The 23,411-nt window shown below is 35.8% G+C and overlaps 1 protein-coding gene across 1 annotated transcript; it reads right to left on the bottom strand.

Moving 5' to 3' along the window:
• Positions 1-1,113: 1,113 nt before the first annotated feature.
• Positions 1,114-1,626, bottom strand: LOC108362443 (tigger transposable element-derived protein 2-like). Its single transcript, XM_017615411.1, has one exon. The coding sequence runs from the start codon at positions 1,624-1,626 to the stop codon at positions 1,114-1,116; it is 513 nt and encodes a 170-aa protein (XP_017470900.1).
• Between the last annotated feature and the right edge of the window lie 21,785 nt (positions 1,627-23,411).

The following is a 23,411-nucleotide window of genomic DNA, read 5'->3' as shown; positions in this document are numbered from 1 at the left end:
TGATTGTAGCACATTAACTTTTCTCGGGCTAATTTTTTCAGCAGTTGCCCATGCTATAGCTTTGTTGAAAATTGTAACGGCTTCGGATGAACTTATGCGTTCTTGTTCTTCCTGTAGCTTCAACTTCATCTTCGGAATCGCTTTCTTCTATAGCTTCAATATGATCCTCTTCAATCAAGTCGTCGTTATTCCAGTCTCTTATTTCTTCTTCTGTGAAAGTAGCCTAATAAATATTTATTATTGTTGTCGTGTGTTTTTTATTTACATCAAAACCATAACTACCTCAGGATTTAAGTGTTCGAGAATTTCGGCAGCTTCTTTTTCCATACTTTTAGCTTCAGCTTCTCATTTGGTTTTTCAAGACACTAAGTGGAATGTCATCGTCGTCATCGTCTTTCAGGTTTGCAAAGTTTAAAATATTTGTCCAGCATTTCGCCAACGTCTCCTGACTCAATTTATTCCAAGCTCTATCCAAAAATGTAACAGCATCTCTCAAGCTAATTTTTTTTAATGATTGGATCAAATCGCAATCATCGGAGAAAATAGCTGCCAAGAGAGAATTTCGGTAATGTAGCTTTGTTATTCTTATTGCGTTTTGATCCATTGGCTGAATCAAAGGAGTTATATTCGGCGCCATAAACATCACCCGAATTAAACCCTCTTCGGATCTTAACGTGTCCTCGTTTGGATGCGAAGGTAATGCACCTTCAAGCAAAAGTAACGCCTTTGCAGGTAGTCCTATATTTTTTAAATAAGTTTTCACCTATGTAATAAAAAAATAGGTTTTTTAAAGGGTGTTTAGTTTGTAGTCAAATGTGAACTTGCCTGTGGTACAAACGAAAAGTGAAACCAATTTTGGAACAGAGTTGATGTCAACCAGGCTGATTTTGAGCTTCGTTACTCCACTGGGCAGTTAAAATGCCTAAATGCACGCGGATTTTTGGCTTTTCCAATGACAAGCATTTTAACCTTGTGTTTCCCAGTAGCATTCGCACACGCCAGAAATGTGATGCGCTGTTTTTCAGATTTGTTTCCCGGTGCCTGCTTTTCTATTCTAGAAACGTATGATTTTCCCGGAAGGAGCTTCCAATATAACCCGGATTCATCTGCGTTCTAAATTTGTTCTGGGCATAGTTCAAGCTCCTGAATTTTAGCTTGGAACTGAGTTTTGAAAGGCTCCACTAACTCTGGTCGCGAGGATAGTTTTTCCCCTGAGATTGAAATCAATCGTATGCCATGCCGTTTTTTTAAATTTTTTAGCCATCCATCGCTGGCAAAGAAAGTTGAGCCATTCTCGCTATATTTGGCATGTAACTCCTTAGCTTTCTCTTTCAAAATTAATCCATTTATAGGATAATTCTTGCTGCGTTGTAATAAGAACCACTTGTAAAGCTTTTTTTCCATTTTTGGCAATTCTGAAGCGCGAAGCGTTTTACGTTTTCCAGGGCCCGATAGCGTGTTATTAACGCATTCCAAAATTTTGTTTTCATTTTTCACAATTCCACAAATTGTGGACTTGGCAGTGTTATATTTTTTGGATAGAGCTGTGATACTAACGCCATTCTTGGCCTCGTTAATTATTTCAGCCTTTTTTGCTAAACTCAAAACATTTAGTTTTCGTCCCATTATAAAACGCAAATAAATTTGATCTTAACCGCGCAAAATCCCGTGTATCACTGACAAATATCAATCAATTTAAAAGAAAAGTTCCGTAATTAGCAAGAAACCTAGCCAGTGCGGCGCCTTAGAATGAAACAAAAGACGCACATAACGACAAAAATTTGAATATCGGCCGTTACAGCACATGCAAAACGACAGTTTCTCACACGTTTTTCCATGAAAAAAGAAAATAATTGTTCGAGTTTTAGAGTAGGTACATTTTGTTCGAGTTTTAAAGTAGTCAATGGAGAAAAAAAAAAGTTCAAGTTTCCGAATGTTCGAGTTATCGTGTGATCGAGTTTTCGCGAGTGCACTGTACGCGTATTTTTTAAGAAAATTGTTTGTACATCACTATTATATAAGTCATTTGTGTTATTTATTATTGCCCTCTGAAGCTATTATATTCGTTTTTGGTTTTAAAAACTATATTATAACAAGATTTTTAAAATAAAATATTTGTTAAATATATTTCATAAACTTTATTTAAAAAAATTGGCGTTTTTTGGCGATTTTGTTTTCAGAAATTGCACTTTTTTTAACAATCGGGACACCCTGCTCAGTATCAACGTAAAGCATATTTTCGGGCACTAGGCCCATTCTAACTACCCAATGCAGGTATGTAATTAAAGGAATATTTTCCAATAATACCAGAGTAAATATATATTTAAAAACCACATTTTTAGCTGCATTTTAACATGCCAAGAAAATAACAAAATTGAGAGCATCAGCGTTTTTATAAAAAACCGACCAGCAGGACCTCCAAGAATACTTTTATTTCAAAATAAAAAACACGTTTCTCTTTTGTTATCACAAATAACAATAATTTGAGGCAGCGTTTATGAATTTCAAAAAAAAAAATTTTGAATCACTCTAATATATATATATATATTTCATGATCTAATCATCGGATCTTAACCAGATTAGTATGGGACCACCTCTGAGACACTGCCTTTCCGATGCAGTTATCGAAATCGGTTGACGGGGTCCTAAGTTATGCGGTAACATACATAAAAAAAAAAATATATATATATAAAAAAATTAAATAAAATATTCCTTTTTTGGAAGTCGATTAAAAATGAACTCCTTTCTGCGTAGGCGGTCATCGGCCGCGCTTAGGGATTATAACCCTTACTAAGCAGAATTCTCCTTTCTGTGTTGCCGGTAAAGGAAATATTTTGCGCAGCCCTTCTTTCTGGGTAGGCGGCCTTCGCCCGCGCTTAGGCATTACAGGCCTTACTAAGTAGAATTCTCCTTTCTGTGTTGCCGGAAAAGGGGGCGGAAGTATGTTTGCGCAGAACTTCTTTTTGCGTAGGCGGCCTTCGGCCGTGCTTAAGAATTATAACCCTTACTAAGTAGATTTCTCCTTTCTGTGTTGCCGGAAAAGGGGGCGGAAGTATGTTTGCGCAGAACTTCTTTTTGCGTAGGCGGCCTTCGGCCGTGCTTAAGAATTATAACCCTTACTAAGTAGATTTCTCCTTTCTGTGTTGCCGGAAAAGGGGGCGGAAGTATGTTTGCGCAGAACTTCTTTTTGCGTAGGCGGCCTTCGGCCGTGCTTAAGAATTATAACCCTTACTAAGTAGATTTCTCCTTTCTGTGTTGCCGGAAAAGGGGGCGGAAGTATGTTTGCGCAGAACTTCTTTTTGCGTAGGCGGCCTTCGGCCGTGCTTAAGAATTATAACCCTTACTAAGTAGATTTCTCCTTTCTGTGTTGCCGGAAAAGGGGGCGGAAGTATTTTTATTTATTTATTTTTTTATTATTTTATTTATGACAGATGTACGGTAAGACATTTAGTCTTTTCATTGCACAAATTTAACATTAAAATTACAGATCTTAAACTTATTTTAGACTTAACCTAACAGTAATATATCATAATCTTTAGTAAAGGATAAGAATAGGTAAAATGAATTACTAAAGATGAAGAAGTTAAGAGAGGGAGGCACATAGGTTACTAAGTAAAAATATATATAATTGCCGTTTTGAAACATCTCTCTGATTTAATGCTTTTAACAGAAATTGGTAGCGAATTCCATTGTCTGATGGCACTAACAAAGAACAGTCTGGAGGCCGTTAATGTCTTATATTTTGGGACTATAATATTATACGTGCGAGAGGACTGAACAAAAGTTAATTTTCTAAAAAGGTAGTCTGGTTGGCGATATCTAATTATTTTGAAAATAAATAAAATATTTCGGACCTTTAAGTAATTTTCAAAGCTGAAACCGAGAATGTTTTTAGTGTACGGCGAAATGTGGTCAAACTTTCTTTTACAATATACGAATCTAGCAGTATTACTTAAAGCCAAATTTAGTTTATTTTTAGATTCGTAACTTAGCTTGCAATATACCGATTCAAAGTAGGTTATTTGAGGAACGATGAGAGATTTCACTAATTTAAGTTTTGTATTAGTTGGTAGGCAGTAGCAAGTATGCCACAGATTTCTTAACGTGTAATATATTTTTGATACGCTATAACTTATGTGATCCGTGCAAGTAAGGTTAGTGTTCATTTTAAATCCTAGGTTGGTTACTACTGGTCGAAATTGGATTTCCGAGTCTTCCAGAATGATAGGCGATAAGTTAGTAAGGTCGAAAGCATCGTGCGATATTGGAAGTACCTGTGTTTTGGCTGCGTTTAAATAAAGGCAATTTGTTTTCGCCCAAATTGATATTCTCTTTAGATCATCATTAAGTCTGAAAACTAAGTCTTCGCCAAGCCCAATCGGGCGTGAATAATAAATCTGAGTATCATCAGCGTAAAGGTGTATAGACGCATTTTGACAGCAGTGAACTATGTCATTAATGAAAGCGGTAAAGAGTATAGGGCCCAATATAGATCCTTGAGGAACTCCTGACGGGATTATCATGCGACTAGAAAACACGTTCCCACATTGGACTTGCTGGAGTCTATTTGAAAGGTAGCTTTCTATTAATTTAACCGATGTTTTAGTAAACCCGAAGTAATGTTGCAATTTTAAGAGTAGAATATTGTGATTGACGGAATCGAAAGCTTTAGAGAAGTCTAAGAGTACCAAAATTGTTAAAAATTTGCTATCGAAAGCGGGGCGAATGTCGTCCATTACCTTTATCACGGCTGTGGAACAACTGTGACCAGATCTAAATCCAGACTGAAACTCACTCAAGAGCTTGTATTTATTTAAGTGTAATATTATTTGATTGGAAATAATTTTTTCAAACACTTTTGATAATGCTGGTAAAATACTGATAGGCCTATAGTTAACGGGAGATTCGCAAATGTTGCTTTTTGGGATCGGAATGACATTTGCAATTTTCCATTGGTTTGGAAAAGTCGAAGTGGTTATTGCAAAATTGAAGATATGTGTAAGTGAGGGAAGAGCAAAAGGGAGGATCAGTTTAAGAAAACGTAGGCTAAGTCCATCTACACCAATGGCATCCGATTTTACACCAAAGATGCATTTGACAACTTCATCTTCAGTAGTTGTGTTAAACGTAAATTCATGGACAGGATTACAAACTAGACTCCGGTTGACTGTAAAAGAGGACGCGTTTGATTGTCTATTTGCTCCTATGTAATATGAATTCATCTCATTTGCATCAATGATGCAAGTTTTCTTTTCCTTAGCACATACTCCCAATGAGTTCAAGTTTTTCCATAACACCTTAGAGGAAACGTTATTATTAAACTTATTTTTAAGGTAATTTTTTTTCGTTTGACGCAAGTTCTTTGTTATTTTATTCCTTAAGTTCTTATAGACATTCCAGCGATCAACTGTGGGATTACGCTTCCAGTACTTATATGCCCTGTTTCGATCCTTAATTAGGGTTATAATGTTATTAGTGAACCAGGGCTTTCTATTGTCCAATATTTTAAGACTACGGAGAATAACATATTTGTCAAACAAATATTTTACCAGCATTGTAAAGTGGGCTAATTTATCGTCAACACTTGAAAGGAGCCAACAAGAGTTCCAGTCCAGTGAGGAACTTTCATTACATAAGGCAGTGGTATTAATATTTTTAAAATCTCTATATGTAACGTTGGTTGTTGGCTTTATTTTGCAAAACTGTATATTATAGCATAAGAACAATAACTCATGGTCAGATACTCCAGACAGGGGGAATTGATCAATATGTTTTACATTATTAATAATGCTCACACCAATGAGATCCAGCATACTTGGCTTACAGTGCGGTGCAAAGCGAGTTGCAATTTATTAGCGACCGTAATACCATTATCGTTAAAGTTATTTAACAAATTCTTTGATCTGGTGTTGTTTATTAAAATATCTACATTAAAATCACCACATATGAGGACATTCACATAGCTCAAGGACATTTCATTTATTTTAGTGAATAGAAAAGTTAGATCATTACATTTTTGGGGATTGTAGACACACACAACAAGGCACTTTTGTACGTTATCACTGAATTCAACAAATATACTTTCAACATTATCAGAGCGGGAGGACTTATACAAAAGTCTGCAATTGAAACTAGCTGTATAATAAATGGCTATTCCGCCACCTCGGCAACCAGTCGATCTGGCATTTCTTACCATTGCAAAATCGCACAGAGCATAGACCAAATTTTCAATGTCTGGTTTGAACCAAGTCTCCGTTACACAAATCACATCAATCTTCAGATTATGAAAAATATGGTTTAGATATTCAAGTTTATCTACTGTTAGACTTCTGGCATTAAGGTGACAAATATTGAGCCCATCATGGTATTCGCACGTTAATTTAAGAGCTAGCCTCAAATTATCTTTGTTAGTGCGCACACTAACGTCACTGTCCATACCAGTAACATACATGAGATGCTTGCAAACGGCTATTTACAAAGAGAGTGTAGGAAGGAAAGGGAATAAATAGACAAAGAACGAAGGCAGGCAAGAAACAGACAGAGAGTATCTTAAAATTATTTACATCTAACAGCGAAACGAGTTTGCTTAACATTCTAATTTTGATTCTCATGCTTAATGTTTAAATAGCAGCTGCGACGCGATCAACGCTTTTAAAATCCAGTACTTTAACTGCTTCACCGCCGGGATGTTTTCTCACATAAATATTCCCACGAATCGTAAATGCACTCGTCAGACGTTTTTGCCTCTTTAGCTTAGTTGCATATTGTATTAATTCACGACTCTTCTTCGTTAAACATTCGTGGACGAAAAACTTCCCCTCAGCATTGATCCGTATATCGTGGAGAGTTAGCGATTTACGGCTGGGTTTAAAGAAATCAGCAATCGCCTTAAATAAAAGTGAGCGGTCATATGCTGAATTTAGTTTGAAAATAATAGGGGATGGCTTGCTGTTACTGCTAGCGTTTTTGCGCAGTCGAAAAGAAGATCGGATGGTAAGCGGGGAAAGTTTAATTGTTTTGCATAGTTGAGAGAATATCGAAGCTAAATTCTCCTCTTCAACTTGCGGGACACCATACATAATTACATCTGTTGACACTAACGTGTTCTCCAGTTCGTCAACGTGCTGACATAATGTGAGAACATTTTTATTTTGTTCTCCATTTTCGCCTCGCTGCTGCTCTAGTGCGCTCACTCTATCATCCATTATTTTCACTGTTGATTTGAGGTTAGCAACTTCAGCCGAAATTTCACTGATTTTTTGCATTACACGCTCTTCACTTTCGTTTATTTTTGCTATTATGCTCTTCATGTATGCTTCTAATTTCGCTTCGAGTTTCTCGAACAAACTCATCGTTGTTGGACTGTTATGGTCTTTGGTTTTGTGTAGGCGAAGGTATTTTTATGAGCATACAATGTTGGTTACACAGTTGAAAGTGAAAATTTCTACGTTCAACGCGGAAATAGAGAAAAGGTAGCATCAGAAAGTTTTATTCGCCATACATATAGTTCTTACCATAACTTTACGACACTCACATAACGACATATTATTATAACGAAACTCGGTACGGGTTTTTCTTTTGCGCCAAGGACGGGTGGTATTGAGAATGTACAAAATCGGACAATAACCACGCCTACCACCCATATAACGGTATTTTTTAGAAATTTCGAAACTGCGATACTTTAGTAAATACTCAAGCTTAGTCACTGAAAATTCATATTTACAATGATTTTTAGGCAGAAATTAAAAATATTAATAATTTTGGAGAATGAACTACGGTCCGCCCACTTATGGTTACATGTGTATATCTCGGTAACCGCTTCACCAATTTCCCCCTTAACTTGGCACAGTTATTGGTCCTGGTAAAAGATAGCAAACGGCTAGAAAAATCGGACAATAACCACGCCCACATCCCATTTAACGGTATTTTTGAGAAATACGAAATTTTCGATAAATCAGTAAAAAATGAAGCGAATGTATTCAAAATTGATATTTGCAATAAAACTTTAGCAAGAAATGCGTTTATAACAATTTTTTGGGAAATGGGCGTGTCTCTGCCTAATGGCGACCCGGTAACTGATGTCCATAACATACTTAAATTATAGAGGGAACACTTTTCCACCCTACTGAATGGTAACAGTTCTGAAAGCTGTGGAGAAGACGAACGCGACCCTACGGTAAGATGCATGCATCAACTCTTATGCAGAATATGGTCAGATGAATGCATCCCCGACGACTAGTGTGCTCTGCCCAATCCACAAGAAAGGCGACCCCACCATTCGCGTCAACTACCGCGGGAGCAGCCTTCTAAGCATAGGTTACAAGGTCTTATCGAACCTATTGTGTGAAAGACTGAATTCAACGTACTGATTGGGCCTCATCAGAGTAGCTTTAAACCTGGAAAATCCACCTTAGACCAGGTATTCACAATACGCCAAATCCTGGAAAAGATAACCGAGAAAAGGATCGGCACTCAACACCTATTTGTCGACTTCAAAGCTGCTTTCGAAAGCAATAAAAGGAGTTGCCTATACGCCGCGATGTCTGAATTTGGCATCCCCGCGAAAATGATACGGCTGTGTAATATGACGTTGAGTAACACCACTTTCGTCAGAATTAGGAAAGACCTCTCCGGGCCCTTTTCTAGCAAACGGTGTTTTAGACACCGTTTCATGTGATTTCTTTAATCTGATGTTGTAGAAGATAATAAGAGCTGCCGATCTGAACCGCCCAGGAACAATTTTTTAAAAGAGCGTGCAATTTCTGGCGTATGCCGATGACATCGACATCATCGGTAACAAGAACTTCGAAGTCTGTTCTGCCTTTTCCAACTTGGATAGCAAAGCGAATGGGTCTGGTGGTAAACGAGGACAAGACGAAGTATCTCCTGTCATCAAACGAACAGTCAGCACATTCGCGCCTTGGCTCCCACGTCACTGTTGACAGTTATAATTTCGAGAAAGTAGATAATTTCGTTTACTTGGGAACCAGCATTAACATCGATAATAATGTGAGCATGGAAATCCAGAAACGGAATCACTCTTGCCAACAAGTGCTGCCTTGGACTGAGTAGGCAATTCAGGTGTAAAGTGCACTCCTGAAGTACGAAAACCACGCTCTTTAAGTCACTTAATATGCCCGTGTTGGTGGTGTTGGCGCCGAAGCATGGACAATGACAACATCCGATGAGACGGCTCTTGAAGTATTCAAGAAAAAGATTTTGTGGAAGATTTAAGGGCCTTTACGCGTTGGCGGTGGCGAGTACCGCAGACGATGGAACGATGAGCTATATGAGCTTTACAACGACATGGACATAGAATTAAAATACAATGGCTCCGCTGGCTTGGCCATGTCGTTCGTATGGACTCCGACGCTGCAGCTCTGAAAGTATTCAAATTGGAACCCGCTAGTAGTAGCAGAGGAAAAGGGAGGCCCCACTGCGTTGGAAAGACCAAGTGGAGAAGGACTTGGCTTCACTTGGCATTTCCAATTGGCATCAGTTGGCACAGAATAGAAACGACTGGCGTGCTTTGTTGAACTCGGCCAAATCGCTTAGGCGGGAACAGCGCCAAATAAGAAGACATATAAAAGTAAATCGTTGAAAATTTTTGATATCGGTCATAAATTGCGCCCACTTTTCTTAGAACGGTAAATTATAAAAATGATGAAACTTCGATATTTCGAAATTTAAGGACGTTAATTTACTCAAAGTTATAAGATTATTATGGAATTTCGGAAAATGGGCGTGGTACCGCCCACTTATAACGATATAACTTTATGTCGTTAAGTCTAGTATCTAGAACATACTATCAAAGATGTTTGAAGCAAGGGTAAAACCACTCCTGATTACCAAGTAGCGGTAGTTTTCGGAAAGGTGAAAAAACTATTTTTAATACGTGCGCCGGGCATTTAATGTTCGTCTTTGTCCGAACTTACTATAGACTTTTTTACTTGTTTAATTCAAGGTTGATAGAAATGTATATTTAATGCTTTTCTTTTCTTCAAAAGAACTGTAAAAAATTCCTAGTACGCCGCTACAAATATTTCGTTGCCAAAAAACCTTGATAAATAATTCCACACCGTCTCATTTATTTCAAGAAAATTTGCAATACGGACAAACATTTTTTCTTTTACACGGCGGTACAAAAAAAATTACGAAATACACCATTTTTATTTTATTTTAAAAATGTCGCACTTGATGCACTTATCTATTAACAGCTTCATTAGAGTCATGCGAACTTCGTTCCGCCCAAAATTCCATTTTTAATTTAACCATTTTGGTCCAACATTTTCTCCAACAGTCCACGTTTACGATTTCCATTGGCACATTCATCGGCTAAGATTAAGAAAGTGTTATGTCCATTAAGAAGTTCCCTGGCGCAACAATGATCCGGATCTATAGTGAATCTACCCTAGAAACTTTATCTTATAGTTGGTGGCAATTTAAAAATGGGTGGCTATCATTGTTCAACAGAAATCTTATCTTCTTAGTAATAATATTATAAATGTGAAAGTTTGTATGTTTTGATGTTTGGGAAATCATCACGCGGAAAAGACTACACGGATTTGCATGACATCTTGTACGCAGATAGCTTAAGGGTCAGATTGGTTAATAGGCTATTTTTTTTAAAGAGTTGCCACCTGTTAAAAAAGTTTAATTTATTTAATATGCAGGAACGACTGAATGGATTTGCATGAAAATTTGCACACAGATAGCTTATGACCTAAATTGGAAACTAGGCTACTTTTCTTAAGAGTTGCCACCTGTTAAAAAAGTTTCATTAAATTAATACGCGGAACCGACTGAATGGATTTGCATGAAATTTTGAAGGCAGATAGCTTATGACCTACAGTGGAAAATAGGCTAATCTTTGGAAGAGTTGCCACCTGCTAAAAAAGTTTAATTTATTTAATATGCGAATTTGCATGAAATTTTGCACACGGATAGCTTATGACCTAGGTTGGAAAGTAGGCTATTTTTTTAAAGAGTTGCCATCTGTTAGAAATGTTTAATTTAATTTATACACGGAAATGAGTGAACTGATTTGCATGGAAGTTTTCACACAGATAGCTTATGACCTAGGTTGGAAAGTAGGCTATTTTTTTAAAGAGTTGCCATCTGTTAGAAATGTTTAATTTAATTTATACACGGAAATGAGTGAACTGATTTGCATGGAAGTTTTCACACAGATAGCTTATGACCTAGGTTGGAAAGTAGGCTATTTTTTTAAAGAGTTGCCATCTGTTAGAAATGTTTAATTTAATTTATACACGGAAATGAGTGAACTGATTTGCATGGAAGTTTTCACACAGATAGCTTATGACCTAGATTGGAAAGTAGGCTACTTTTTTAAGAATTTCCACATGTATGAAAATGAAATTTTGCTCAAAGATAGTTTATGACCTGGATTGAAAAATAGGCTACTTCCTTAACCGGTTTTCCGATCAGAACGAAATTTAGTACACTTACTACGGATTTCGGAAGGATGGCCTTAAACTGAAAGTAAGTCCGATAACTCAAGGCCCCTCCCACACAAATTGGAATTTTCATATTACATACATATCTCTGGAAGTATTTGTGGGAGAGAACTGGAACTTGGTATAGTGATATGTATGTGAAATCAATGTTGGCATTTATCGATTGATGTTTTAATCAGTTAGTTAATTCAATGAAATTCAATCTGATTACAGTTAATCGTGATTAATTTTAATCTGACTAAACAGTTAATTTGATCAAGTAGGTTTGGTGATTAATTAAGTTATGCTGGAATTTCCCTGTGCACACAAAGCAAGTTAATCTGGTATGGCTAAGTCGGGTTTCCTCATCAATCTAAGCAATTTGGTGTGCATTTTCATTAAGATATATATCAACAAACGTTTTACAAACTAGGTTTGTAAAAGTTTCTAGTTTATGTATTACTAATAACAATAATTATTATTTTTTATATTATGTGCTTTTTATAAGCATAAAACACAAACTAATTACTATAACTGGGGTTTGGTTTCAAACTCGGACAAACTAGACAAATTAATCAGATTCTATTTTTAATTGGATTAACGATTAATGTTTTAAATTAATTAAACGGAATCGCAGCCAGCGATTAACGATTAAAAAACTGTCATCATTAATCGTACAGTTGATTACGGCTAATTAATTTTAATCGTCAAACGCGATTAACATTTTAATCGTTAATTTTTAATCGTTAATCAAATTAACAGTTTGCCAACACTGCGCGAAATGGAGAAAAACGGACGTTTTTGGAAAAGAGGCGTAGCACCTCCCACACTGACTGAAAGTTTCATATTGCATATCTCTTCAAATGTTTGGGGTAAAGCACTAAAGTTTGGTATGGAAATACATATGTATGTATGTATGTATGTGAAACTAATACCATACTCACGGAGAAAAATGAGAGTTATTGGAAAAGGTGGTGTAGCAACTCCCATACAAACTGATTTTTCTATGCTGCATATCTCTGGAGGTGTTTATTGCAGAGGACTGGAACTTGGCACCGAGATGTGTATACAAAATGAATTCCATACTCATGGAGAAAAATTTGCGTTATTCAAAAAGGGGACACGGTTCCTCTCGTACAAATTTACTGTTTTATACTGTTCATCTCTAGAGGTGTTCATGGTAGAGTACTGGGACTTGGTACTGGGGTATGTAAAATCAATTCTAAATTCATGGAAGAAGATTAGGGTTATAAGAAAAAGGGTCGTGGCACTTCCAGTACAAATTTACCTTTTCTTGCCACATATCCCTGGAAGTTTTTGTGGAAGAATACTGGAAGTTGGTATGGAGTTGTGTATACAAAATGTGTCAATTGCTCATGGAAAAAATGTGAGTTATTAAAAAAGGAGGCATGTCGCCTCCCACACATACTAAAGACTTCTTAATACAATAGAAAATCTCTCGAAGTATTTTAAATTTGTTATGGAGATTTATTTTATAAGTGCCGTACTGACTGAATAAATTTCATTAAATGGAAAAGGGAGAGCCGGGTTCGGCCTTATAATCTAAAGCTCTCTTGAGGCATTTGCTACAGTAATGAGAAGTGGTATGTTATCAAGGCCATGTTACTAAATTTGAGTTGGAAATATTAGAACCCGCCGTGGCACCTCCAAGAAGGTTACACGTTCACGCGTCGTATACCTGGAACCATTTTAAGGTAAACTTAGAGGGATTGATATCTTTCGTATGTCTAGCGCGCAGACGAGATTTTATAATTTCATAGTTTTAAACGGCCTAAATACCTTAACTCGCTTAAAAAATAACGAGCTGTAACGAAATGGGCACAGAAATAAAATCTAACATCATTAAATTATTTTTCATATTTGTATAAAAGCGTGGGGTGAAACCCGCGGGTATAAGCTAGTCCTATATAAGTATGTATGTACATTAGACTGCATCGCCAAAAAAAATGCGGGTTTTTCCGCCGGGATTACAAAATTTATTATATACCAAAATATTTCGGAAAAATATTAAGATTTAAGCGAGCTGGACCGATTTTAAAATACCTCCAAAAATGGAGTTTTTTATAAATAAAAATAGGTTCTTAAAGAACTTTTTTAAAAAAGTCCCCTCAGATAACAAACAGATTAGGCTTAAAAATTCTGCATAAAAATATTAAAAAATCTTTTCAACGGAATCTTAATAATAAGATTTTTGACGCTGTTTTTTACTTTTTTCAAAGATTGATTTACGAAAAACTTAAATAACTGGGCCAAAACTAATCTGATTTAGACTTATGGAATCTCGGTAGAAAGGTATTTTCCCACTATTTTTATTTATGTGCAAAAAAAGTCATTCGTGCCTAGGGCTGCCAGACGTCCCGGTTTTCCCGGACATGTCCCGGTTTTAGACTATTTGTCCCGGTGTACCGGTCCAACCATAAAATGTCCCGGGTTTCGTTTAAGTGTCCCGGTTTTCGATTTGATTGCACAAAGTTTGCATAAAAATGACTACACTGAGAGAAAAACGCGTTGTAATATTAAGAAAAATTTTATGAATATACTGGGGGAAATAACGCATAGTAAACATGAATTTTTTTTATTTGATTATCGTTTTGAAAAGTTCGTACTTAAAAACAATACTTTCATACCACGCTCACGTGGTGTTGAATCAAACTAAACATTTGAATGCACATATACATGTCTGGCTGTAGCGGAGTGCACGAAGATGCTTGCCACAATTTGCTAATTTCCAAAGCGTCAGGGTTCAAATCCCATTACAGACAGCATGGAATTTGAATATATATTTTTTAACTTAATTATGAAAAAGCATCCGTTAAGTGCAAAGCGCTTCATTTTAATATTGGCGTATTTCAATTGAATATTTCTATACTAAATACTAAAATTTGTATACTTAAATTTATTACGAGTTGGGTTGGTGCTCTTTCATATGCGAATTTTTTTTTTAATTTAGCACGTTTTTCACAAGCAATAGTTGATGATTAATAAAAGTATGTACCTAAATACGTTAAAATGACATGCACAGAGTTTTACAATTATATTAAGCAAAAGTCAGAAGTTTTGAAACAAGCTCACAGCAACGAAACAAATGACTAATATTTTAATGTTACATTGTATTTAATTTTTTTTTCTTTCGTGAAACCTAGATTATTTATAAGAACCGTGCCGTACAAAATTATTGGCTCGGAGACTCTTTCATCTGATCACAATTTCTAGTCAGATCTTTTAGAAAAATTTTGAAAATGTAGCTTTTGGGCCAATTAGTAAAGTGCAAGTCTGAAGTTACCAGACAATTTCTTTGATTTTTTGCAATTACTTATTTTTTGCTGGCAGTGTTTTCCACATACAAAAAAATGTCGAGCATAGTTTGTTTGGAAGATACTCTCAGTAAAAACAATACCGAAAATCAACTAAATTTTTATGGGCTGCAAAACTTCATTTTCAAAATTTTTATAAAAAAGTCTGAATAGAAAGTTGCGAAAATTACTGCATTGTATGCAAAATTATTGCATTTTGCCGAGTTTTGCACAAAGTTTAGAAATTTTATTTTTATGTTTTCTGATGTATTTAGTATAAACTGTATTTTTATAAGGAACAAAAAAGGTACATGCATTGTGGAAAATTCTCTGTACTTTAGTTGTGATAAATTGTTTTGTTTTGCTGGTGTACGTTGTAATGATCTCATGATCTCATGTTTTTATGTTTTTTTTGTCAAAATAAAATTTTACTACATCCTTTTGTACGTAATTTTTGTCGAAACGAAATGGAAGGGAGCGAGAGGCCTCTCCCCCCTTAAGTGTCACGGTTTGGCAACAGAGATATCTGGCAGCCCTATTCGTGCCCCAATTTTTTTTTTCAAATACCAACACATCTTAGTTCAACTTTGATGTTGTTCATCCTACCTTTATCCTTCATCCTTTGAATGAGCTTCTTAGCAAAGAAATAAAAAGGGCGAGAAAATACCTTTCCAATGATACCTCACAAGTCTAAATCGGAAGAGTTTAGGTTCAGTTATTCAAGTTTTTTGAGGGGATTTTTTTAAAAAACATCTTTAAGAAACTATTTGTATTCATAAAAAACTAAATTTTCGGAGGTATTTTCAAATTGGTCCAGCTCGCTTCAATTTTAATATTTTTCCGATATATTTTGTTGGACGTCTTAAAATATAATAGATTTTATAATTCCAATAAAAAAACAGTACCGATTTTTTTTTTGTATGGGGAGTGATGCAGTCTAATGTACATACACAGACTTATTTCAGATGAAATACCTTAAAAGCCACCCACCATGCAAAACATGAGAAATAGGCAACAATCGTCAATGGCAACAAATTGGCGACTCACCGATTTATTGCTGTGGTGACAAATCGGCAACATCACTTCATTCATGTCAATTTTGAATAAAAAAGTTCTCAAAAATTCCGAAACTTATGAATATGGCGTCAATAGTATTGGCCAAAAGCATCTAAATTATGCCCAAGGACAAGATTGAAAAAATAGGAAGTCTCACAGCGAGAAAATGAATTAATTCCGATTGCAAGTTGCAATTTGGAATAAAAAAAATAAATGAAGTATTAAAAAGAATAAAATTATTCCAAATATCGCCTGAAGCGGTAAGAAAAGGACTTATTCAGGTAATAAGAAAACGACTCGCCCAGGCGAGTTGCCTTCGGCGGACGTTTTAAAGCGACCGGTAATAGGAAATCGATTCGATGGCAATATTACCGGCAATAAATTTGTTTCCGAGGGCGACACATTTTCTTATTGCTGGCAACACAAATTGTTTGGTGGGCAGTTTCATGGAAACAGTTGTTTTCTGTCAAGTTACATATAAAATTCAAGTAAAAAAATAAATTTTCATTAAATTGCTTTCATGAAACTGGCTTTTCAGGTATTTCGACAGGTGGTGATTTGAGATTTACCACTGCACAACTCAACTCTGGTGTCTCCGAATGGAGCTTTAACGCATAATATGTTGGCAAATCACATCCATTGGGCCAATTCTAACACACGAGAGTTCGATATACTCAATGGTTCAACTGGACGATTTAGTCTGACATTCACGACACCTTTTCCTACTTGTAGATTTTTAGTAATAACTCGACCTCAGGGCCACCTGCCAGCTCTTTTTTGTAATTGGACTGCATTTACCGTTTCCAATACGGGTCAGAATTTTTCAAATCAGCACTGAAGAATATTTTTGTCCTATACTATGATGATTTGTGTCTCATTCGCCAAATCGAATCATAAAAATGATTTTTAGCAATAACTCAACTACAGCGCCAACTGGTGTGTTAAATTGTGAAACTAAACTATCCAGAGACCCACTCAAACACAAACACAAAACTTTGTTGAAATCCCTCCAGCCATTTAAGATTTCACTCACAAACATACCCACAGAAGAATTATATACACATTTTCAAAGATAAGGAAAAGTCAGAACGTTTGTACTTTCACATACCCTCAGGGTTCGGATTTGCCTAATTTTAGCCCCCCGTTCGCTCGTTCCCTGTAAGGAAACCGGGGACTAGTGAATCAAATTTATAGTTCCGTACTAGGTCTTTATCGCCAAAAACGAACTAGTCCGATAGGAACTAGATCCCCACCAGGCCAAAACCGGCGAAAAGTGGTACTTTTAAAAAACTAATTTTTTCAGTTTTTTCCCACAAATCTATATCTAAAAAGACGAATTTAGAAATAGTTCGGAACTATAGAATAGGGATGCAGAACGAACTGGATCTTATTTGTCGAATTTAGAACCAGTTCGGAGATATCGAAAAAGGGATGCAGCGGGGGGCTTGTTTACTTTACATAGATATGTGGTCGGAGGCTTTTTCGTTCAAATACGCTTCTATTATGTGCTTCGCAAAAGCTTTTTCATAGCGTGGTAATACAAAACTAAAATTTGTGTTAACATTTCAACATCTTGGGACAGTCTGGAATCTAAGAAATAACAGCGAGCACCTCTGCAAACTCAGCTACAGCTAAAGGTGTGTAAACGTACATTTCTTACAATTATTCAAACAAATTTAATTTCAAATTGAAAACACATTTCTTCCAAAATAACTTAAAATCGCACACACGGAAGAACCATAAAGATTGAAAAATTATGATAATTTTTTCTTTCGTCTGTCGATTTTAGAACTGGTTCGGAACTATAGAATTTAGGACTAGTTCGGAACTATCGAAAAAGGGATGCCGCGGGGGCAATTGACACTTCCTAGGACATCGCCATGTTAAATTCGCCAGTTGCTTGCAAGCAAAAGAGATTTATCGCGAACCAGTACTGGGTCTAAATGTACTAGAAGAGCACCAGTTCAGAACCAGATATTTTCCCCACAGGGTTAGTTTGCTGAGCTTGCGCTACTCACGAGCAATAGGCGAGGCTGTTTACAAACGAGCACTCGGTAAGTACGAGCGCACGCGCTGAGCAGCCGGCGAGCGACTAAGCAAACGAGGACAGCGCAAAAGTAGAGCGACAAGCAAACGAGGACCTCATTAGCTCTGCCCTCGCGGGGGCGTCGTTACGAGCGAGTCACACATTTGCAGCAGCAGACGAGCGAGGCAAATGAAGCAAGCAGACTAGACAGGCAAAGGGATTGTTTGGTCAGAAAAAATGTATGGGATAAAAATTGCATCAACTAAGAATTCCGAGTAAAGGATTGTATGTACACATGCAGATATGTTTATACATACATATATACACATATGTATCTATTTATTTATGTATACACATATTCTATTACACAGGAGAATAGATGCGTGCTATTTTGACCAGATTTATCTACTACATGCATACATATCTATGTATGTATAATTTATTTAATGCTCAATAATTTCTTACAAAATTTCAACTTATTATACATGAAAGAAAGACCATACAAGTCCAAGCAAGTTTCATACTTTGTAAAAAATTTTAAAATTTGATGAAAATTTTAAACTCTTTTATCAGATTTATAGAGCAATGCTTGGTGTTTTTGTAGCACATTACATTTTAGTATAATTATAATAAATGAATAGTATGCCTTCTATAATGAAGCTTGACAGAGAATGCTTTGGCCACTAAATTAACATATTAGCGAGAGATACATTAATATTTCATATCAATAATTGCATGAAAAATGATATATCTTGCCCTCATTTGATTAAAAGGAAAAAACATTTCACATAATTTTATTTATTTTCAACAGCTGACGACCGACGCACGCGATCTTTCTGCTTTGTGTTGGCCTTAGCGTTCCCAGATTTTGGCTATGTGGACGGCTGCATTGAAATTCAACGCCGACGCAACGCCAAAATTGTATGTGAACCCGTCTCTATTCTTTGTTTACGCAAATTTTCCCATGTCTACATATACATACATACATACATACATATGTATATACATATGTCCTTGACCAACAGGCCACAAATAAATTTGTTCACAAAGGATTATGTATGTACATATATTTCTTTCAGGTACACAGCATAACTGTTACTATGTTTATACGTAAGCTATTTGCAAATAAAAATAATTTGCAAATACCTAGCTCACTGTTTATTCGATGGTGAAAAATTCTTTTTTAATATTGCCTGATTATAAAAAGGCAATATTATGACCATCGAAAAAGAAAATAAAGCTAAAAAATAGCAACGTCTTGATTATAAAAAGGCAATAAGATGACCATCGAAAAAGAAAATAAATTTAATAATGGCGGCGTCTTGCGTTTATTTGCAAATAGTACCACTAATCAATATTTATTTGCGTGATTTATTTATTCGCAAATAAAAAATTAACTCAGCATTTATACGGCAAAGCTTACCATTTTGCAAAATTATTATTTGCAAATAATACATGCGTATAAACGTAGTATGTCACAAGCAAATAGCAAACTATTTTGGGGTGTTAAAAAGTACTTAGTTGTTTTTTGTTTCTGCGGTACAAACGATTTACTATCCTCTTTACTTATTTTCTCTGTAAAGGCAAAATACATACATATATACACACATACGTACATTTATAAATATGCATGTTATGTATGTATATATTTATGTACGTATATAACTCTAACAAATATTGTATTAAATAATCTATGCTTATGTATGTAAATAAATTTTAATTGTTGATTTAAATGATGTCCTAATATAATATTCACATATTTATATGAATATGCATGTACATACATACATATATTAACATAGTTTCGTACATCATCTATTAACATACATTCACACATTTTTCTGCCCAAAAAGGCATGTGTTGTATAGTACACTCGGCGCGCCCGCTCGTCGCTCACTCGTCTTAGCTAACCGAGCGACTATGCAGACAGCTATTTGCATCGACCCTGCGAGCGAGGAAACACACAGCAGCCTTGCTCGTTTAATAGGAGCTCGTTTACCGACAGCGTTGCCATTTTAGCCGTTTTCCGGCTAGATTTAGCCGGTTTTGATAGCAACTAGCCGGAGAAAATTCGATCTAGCCGACAGCCGATTTGTTAGCCGGTTTGTAAAAAAAAGTTAGCCGTTTTTAGCCGATTTTACTATTTGCCTAATTTTCAGGTGCAAAAAGTAAACAAGTTGTTCGAAAGAAATAATGCAGACCCAATGAAGATTTTTAATGAACTCAATGTTTTACTTTCGCATCTATGCTCCCTAGTGGTTATTAGCGCGGACACATTTGATCCTATATGCTCCCCGTTGGAACAATACCTTGCTCCATTTCCTCAGTTTTATCACAGTTTTGAAGAGTACTTAAAAACAAAAGTAAGCACAAACGCTTTTGACCACGAAGCCGAGAAAATAATTCGAGAAAATGGTCGCTATTTTATTATCACTTTAATAAAGGAATTACGCCAACGCCTCCCTGCAAATATTGCCACACTAAAAAAAATTGGCTTTTTTCGGTTGGAAATGCATTAAGAGTAATTAAACCAAAAGTATTTGTTCAACTACAGCAACAAAACTACAAATATAATGCCGACGAAATAACATCCATAGAGATGCAATGGCAACGGTTAACGTTACATACCTGGAGTAATTTGGACTCAACTGTAAAATTTTGGGCCGAAGTTTATCAATTTCGAAATGCCCTAGGAGAAAACCCTTTTGCTGACCTTTGCATCCTAGTTTTTAGTTTTCTTGTTTTGCCTATAAGTAATGCAGAAGTAGAGCGAATATTTAGTTCAATGAATATAATAAAAACTAAGCAAAGAAATCCAATGTGCGTTAAAACGTTAAACGCTATTTTATATATAAGATACGGTTTAAAACGTGAAGAAAAATGCTGCCATAATTTTACTGTAGATGACGATCTCTTAAAATTAATGAATTCAGGTGATATATACAATAGTGATTCATTTGATGATGAGGAATATACACTCGACATAAATTAATGGTGTTAACTAGTCTTTCGTTTCTTGCGATTTATTTAAATAGAGCATGTGAATTTTCACTAAAACATTTTAGCCGTTTTTTGCCAGAGTCTATGTGAAATTTCACTAAAACATTTTAGCCGTTTTTAGCCGCTTTTTTTTGCCAATCTAGCCGGTCGGCCCAAAAAGTTCTGGCAACACTGTTTACCGAGCAAGCTGCGTGCGCCTCGTTGCCTGCGAGAGCCCATTTTTCTCCATGAGTATGGGATTTATTTCATATATCACCATACGAATTTCCAGTATTGTACCATGAACTTTTCCAGAGATATGCTGTATGAAAAATTCGGTTTGTATGGAAGGCGCCACGCCCCCTTTTCCAGTAGCTCAAATTTTCATATGCACATATAAACATATGCGCCAATAGCAAGTTCCAGTACTCTACCATGAACACTTCCAGAGATATGCAGTATAAAATCCGGCTTGTATGGTAGGTGCCACGCCCCCTTTTACGATAGCTCCATATTTTCTCCATGACTATGCGATTAATTTCATGTATCTCCTCACTACGTTCCAGGACTCTACCAAAAACAATTCTAAAGATATGCAATAAGAAAAATTCGACTTGTAAGGGAGGTGCAACGCCGGTATAAAGTTCCAGTACTCTACCATAAACAATTCCAGAGACACTTATTAAGAAAAATTCGGTTTATATAGGAGATGCCACGCCCCCTTTTCAAATAGTCCGAATTTTTCTTCATGACTGCGATTGATTTCATATATCTCCATACCATGTTCCAGTGCTGTACCATGAACACTTCCAGAGAAATGCAGTATGAAAAATTCGTATTGTATGGGATGGCCCACACGCTTTTACAATATCTCCAATTTTTCTCAAGAGTATGCGATTGTTTTCATACCATGAACATTTCCAGACATATACAGAATGAAAAATTCGGTTGTATATGAGGTGCCACGCCCCTTTTCCAATAACTCCTATTTTTCTCCATGAGTATGTGATTGATTTCATATATTTCCGTACCAAGTTCAAAAATGTATCCAATTTTTCTCAAGAGTATGCGATTGATTTAATATACATAGTAACTCCATACCAAGTTCCAATACTCTACCATGAACGCTTCCAGAGATACTTATTATGAAAAATTCGGTTTATATGAGGTGCCACGCCCCTTTTCCAATAACACCAATTTTTCTCCATGAGTATGTGATTGATTTCATATATTTTTGTACCAAGTTCAAAAATTGTACCATGAACACTTCCAGAGATATGCGGTATGAAAAATTCGGTGTGTATGGAAGGTGCAAAGCCCCCTTTTCCAATAGCTCCAATTTTTCTCCAAGAGTATGCGATCGATGTCATATACGTCAATACCCTTTTCCAGGACTCTTCCATGAACACTTCCAGAGATATGCAGTATGAAAAATTCGGTTTGTATGTGGGGTACCACGCCCCCTTTTCCAATAGCTCTAATTTTCTTCCAAGAGTATGTGATGGATTTCAAATATCTCCATACCAAGTTCCATCACTATTTCATGAACATTTCCAGAGGTAGGCAGTATGAAGAGTAAGGTTTGTATGTGAGGTGCCACGCCCCTTTTAAATATCGAGTTTTTGGTTAGCCTATAACTACGGTGACCATCCGTTCTGTTTTTTGCAGGACCGTACTGTTTTTCATGGATGGATTTTTTCAAAAAAGTATTTCTTGGTACTTTTCGTAGCTTTTCTTCAATATCTCATGAAAAAATCTCCCAATCAACGTAAGCGACTTACATCTCGAAGGGTATTGATGTGCCTCTTACCAAAATATATAACTTGTGGCGACTTCAATGAAAATTATTAGTGCTTTAGGCGACCATTTGCATTTTGTCGTCACAGTCGAAAAAAGTGAGATTTTCAATCAAATACGCAGTTTTATTTGATTATTTTTTTTCATTCGTTTAAAAATTCGATAAAGGATATATATGATTACAGTAAATTTGAGCCAAAGATAATGAAAATCGGATTAGAAATGCTATGAAGCGCAATCTGCACAAATTATATATTTTTGTAAAGGGCACATAAATACGTTTGTAACTCGTCGTTTACGTCGATTCATGACGTCGATTTTTGACAAATAACTGCGAAAAGTACAAAAAACAAAAAAGGGTATTGTTTTCGTTTTGAACGACTCAAAATTTGCTTATAAAATAATCTTTTAAAGATTTTCACTTTTCGTGTAAGCTATTGTAATTATAATATGTTTTACTCTACTTTTATAAATATTCATGTAAGAAAAGATTACTATCGATGAAGAAAACGTGATTCCTTTTCAAAGTTTAAAATTTATTAAGAATTTAGAATCATAAATACTCTTTCGACATTTGTATACTACGTAAATATATGTAGGCATATTTTTGAAAAAAAGTCCTTCATTTTGAATCCATATTTGTGGTCACCGTACCTATGTATAACCATCCTTTGAACGTCTGCAGCAGGTGCCCGAAACGTCGAAAAAATCTGTTCAGCCGTTCCCGAGCATTGCGATATACATAGAACTATGTCAGATGAATAATAGTTGCTACTTTTAATA

The sequence above is a fragment of the Rhagoletis zephyria genome, unplaced genomic scaffold (assembly GCF_001687245.7).
Source record: "Rhagoletis zephyria isolate East Lansing unplaced genomic scaffold, Rhagoletis_zephyria_1.1 Rzeph_scaffold_01012, whole genome shotgun sequence".
Lineage (NCBI taxonomy): Eukaryota > Metazoa > Arthropoda > Insecta > Diptera > Tephritidae > Rhagoletis > Rhagoletis zephyria.
This window is presented reverse-complemented; position numbering and strand designations above follow the sequence as displayed.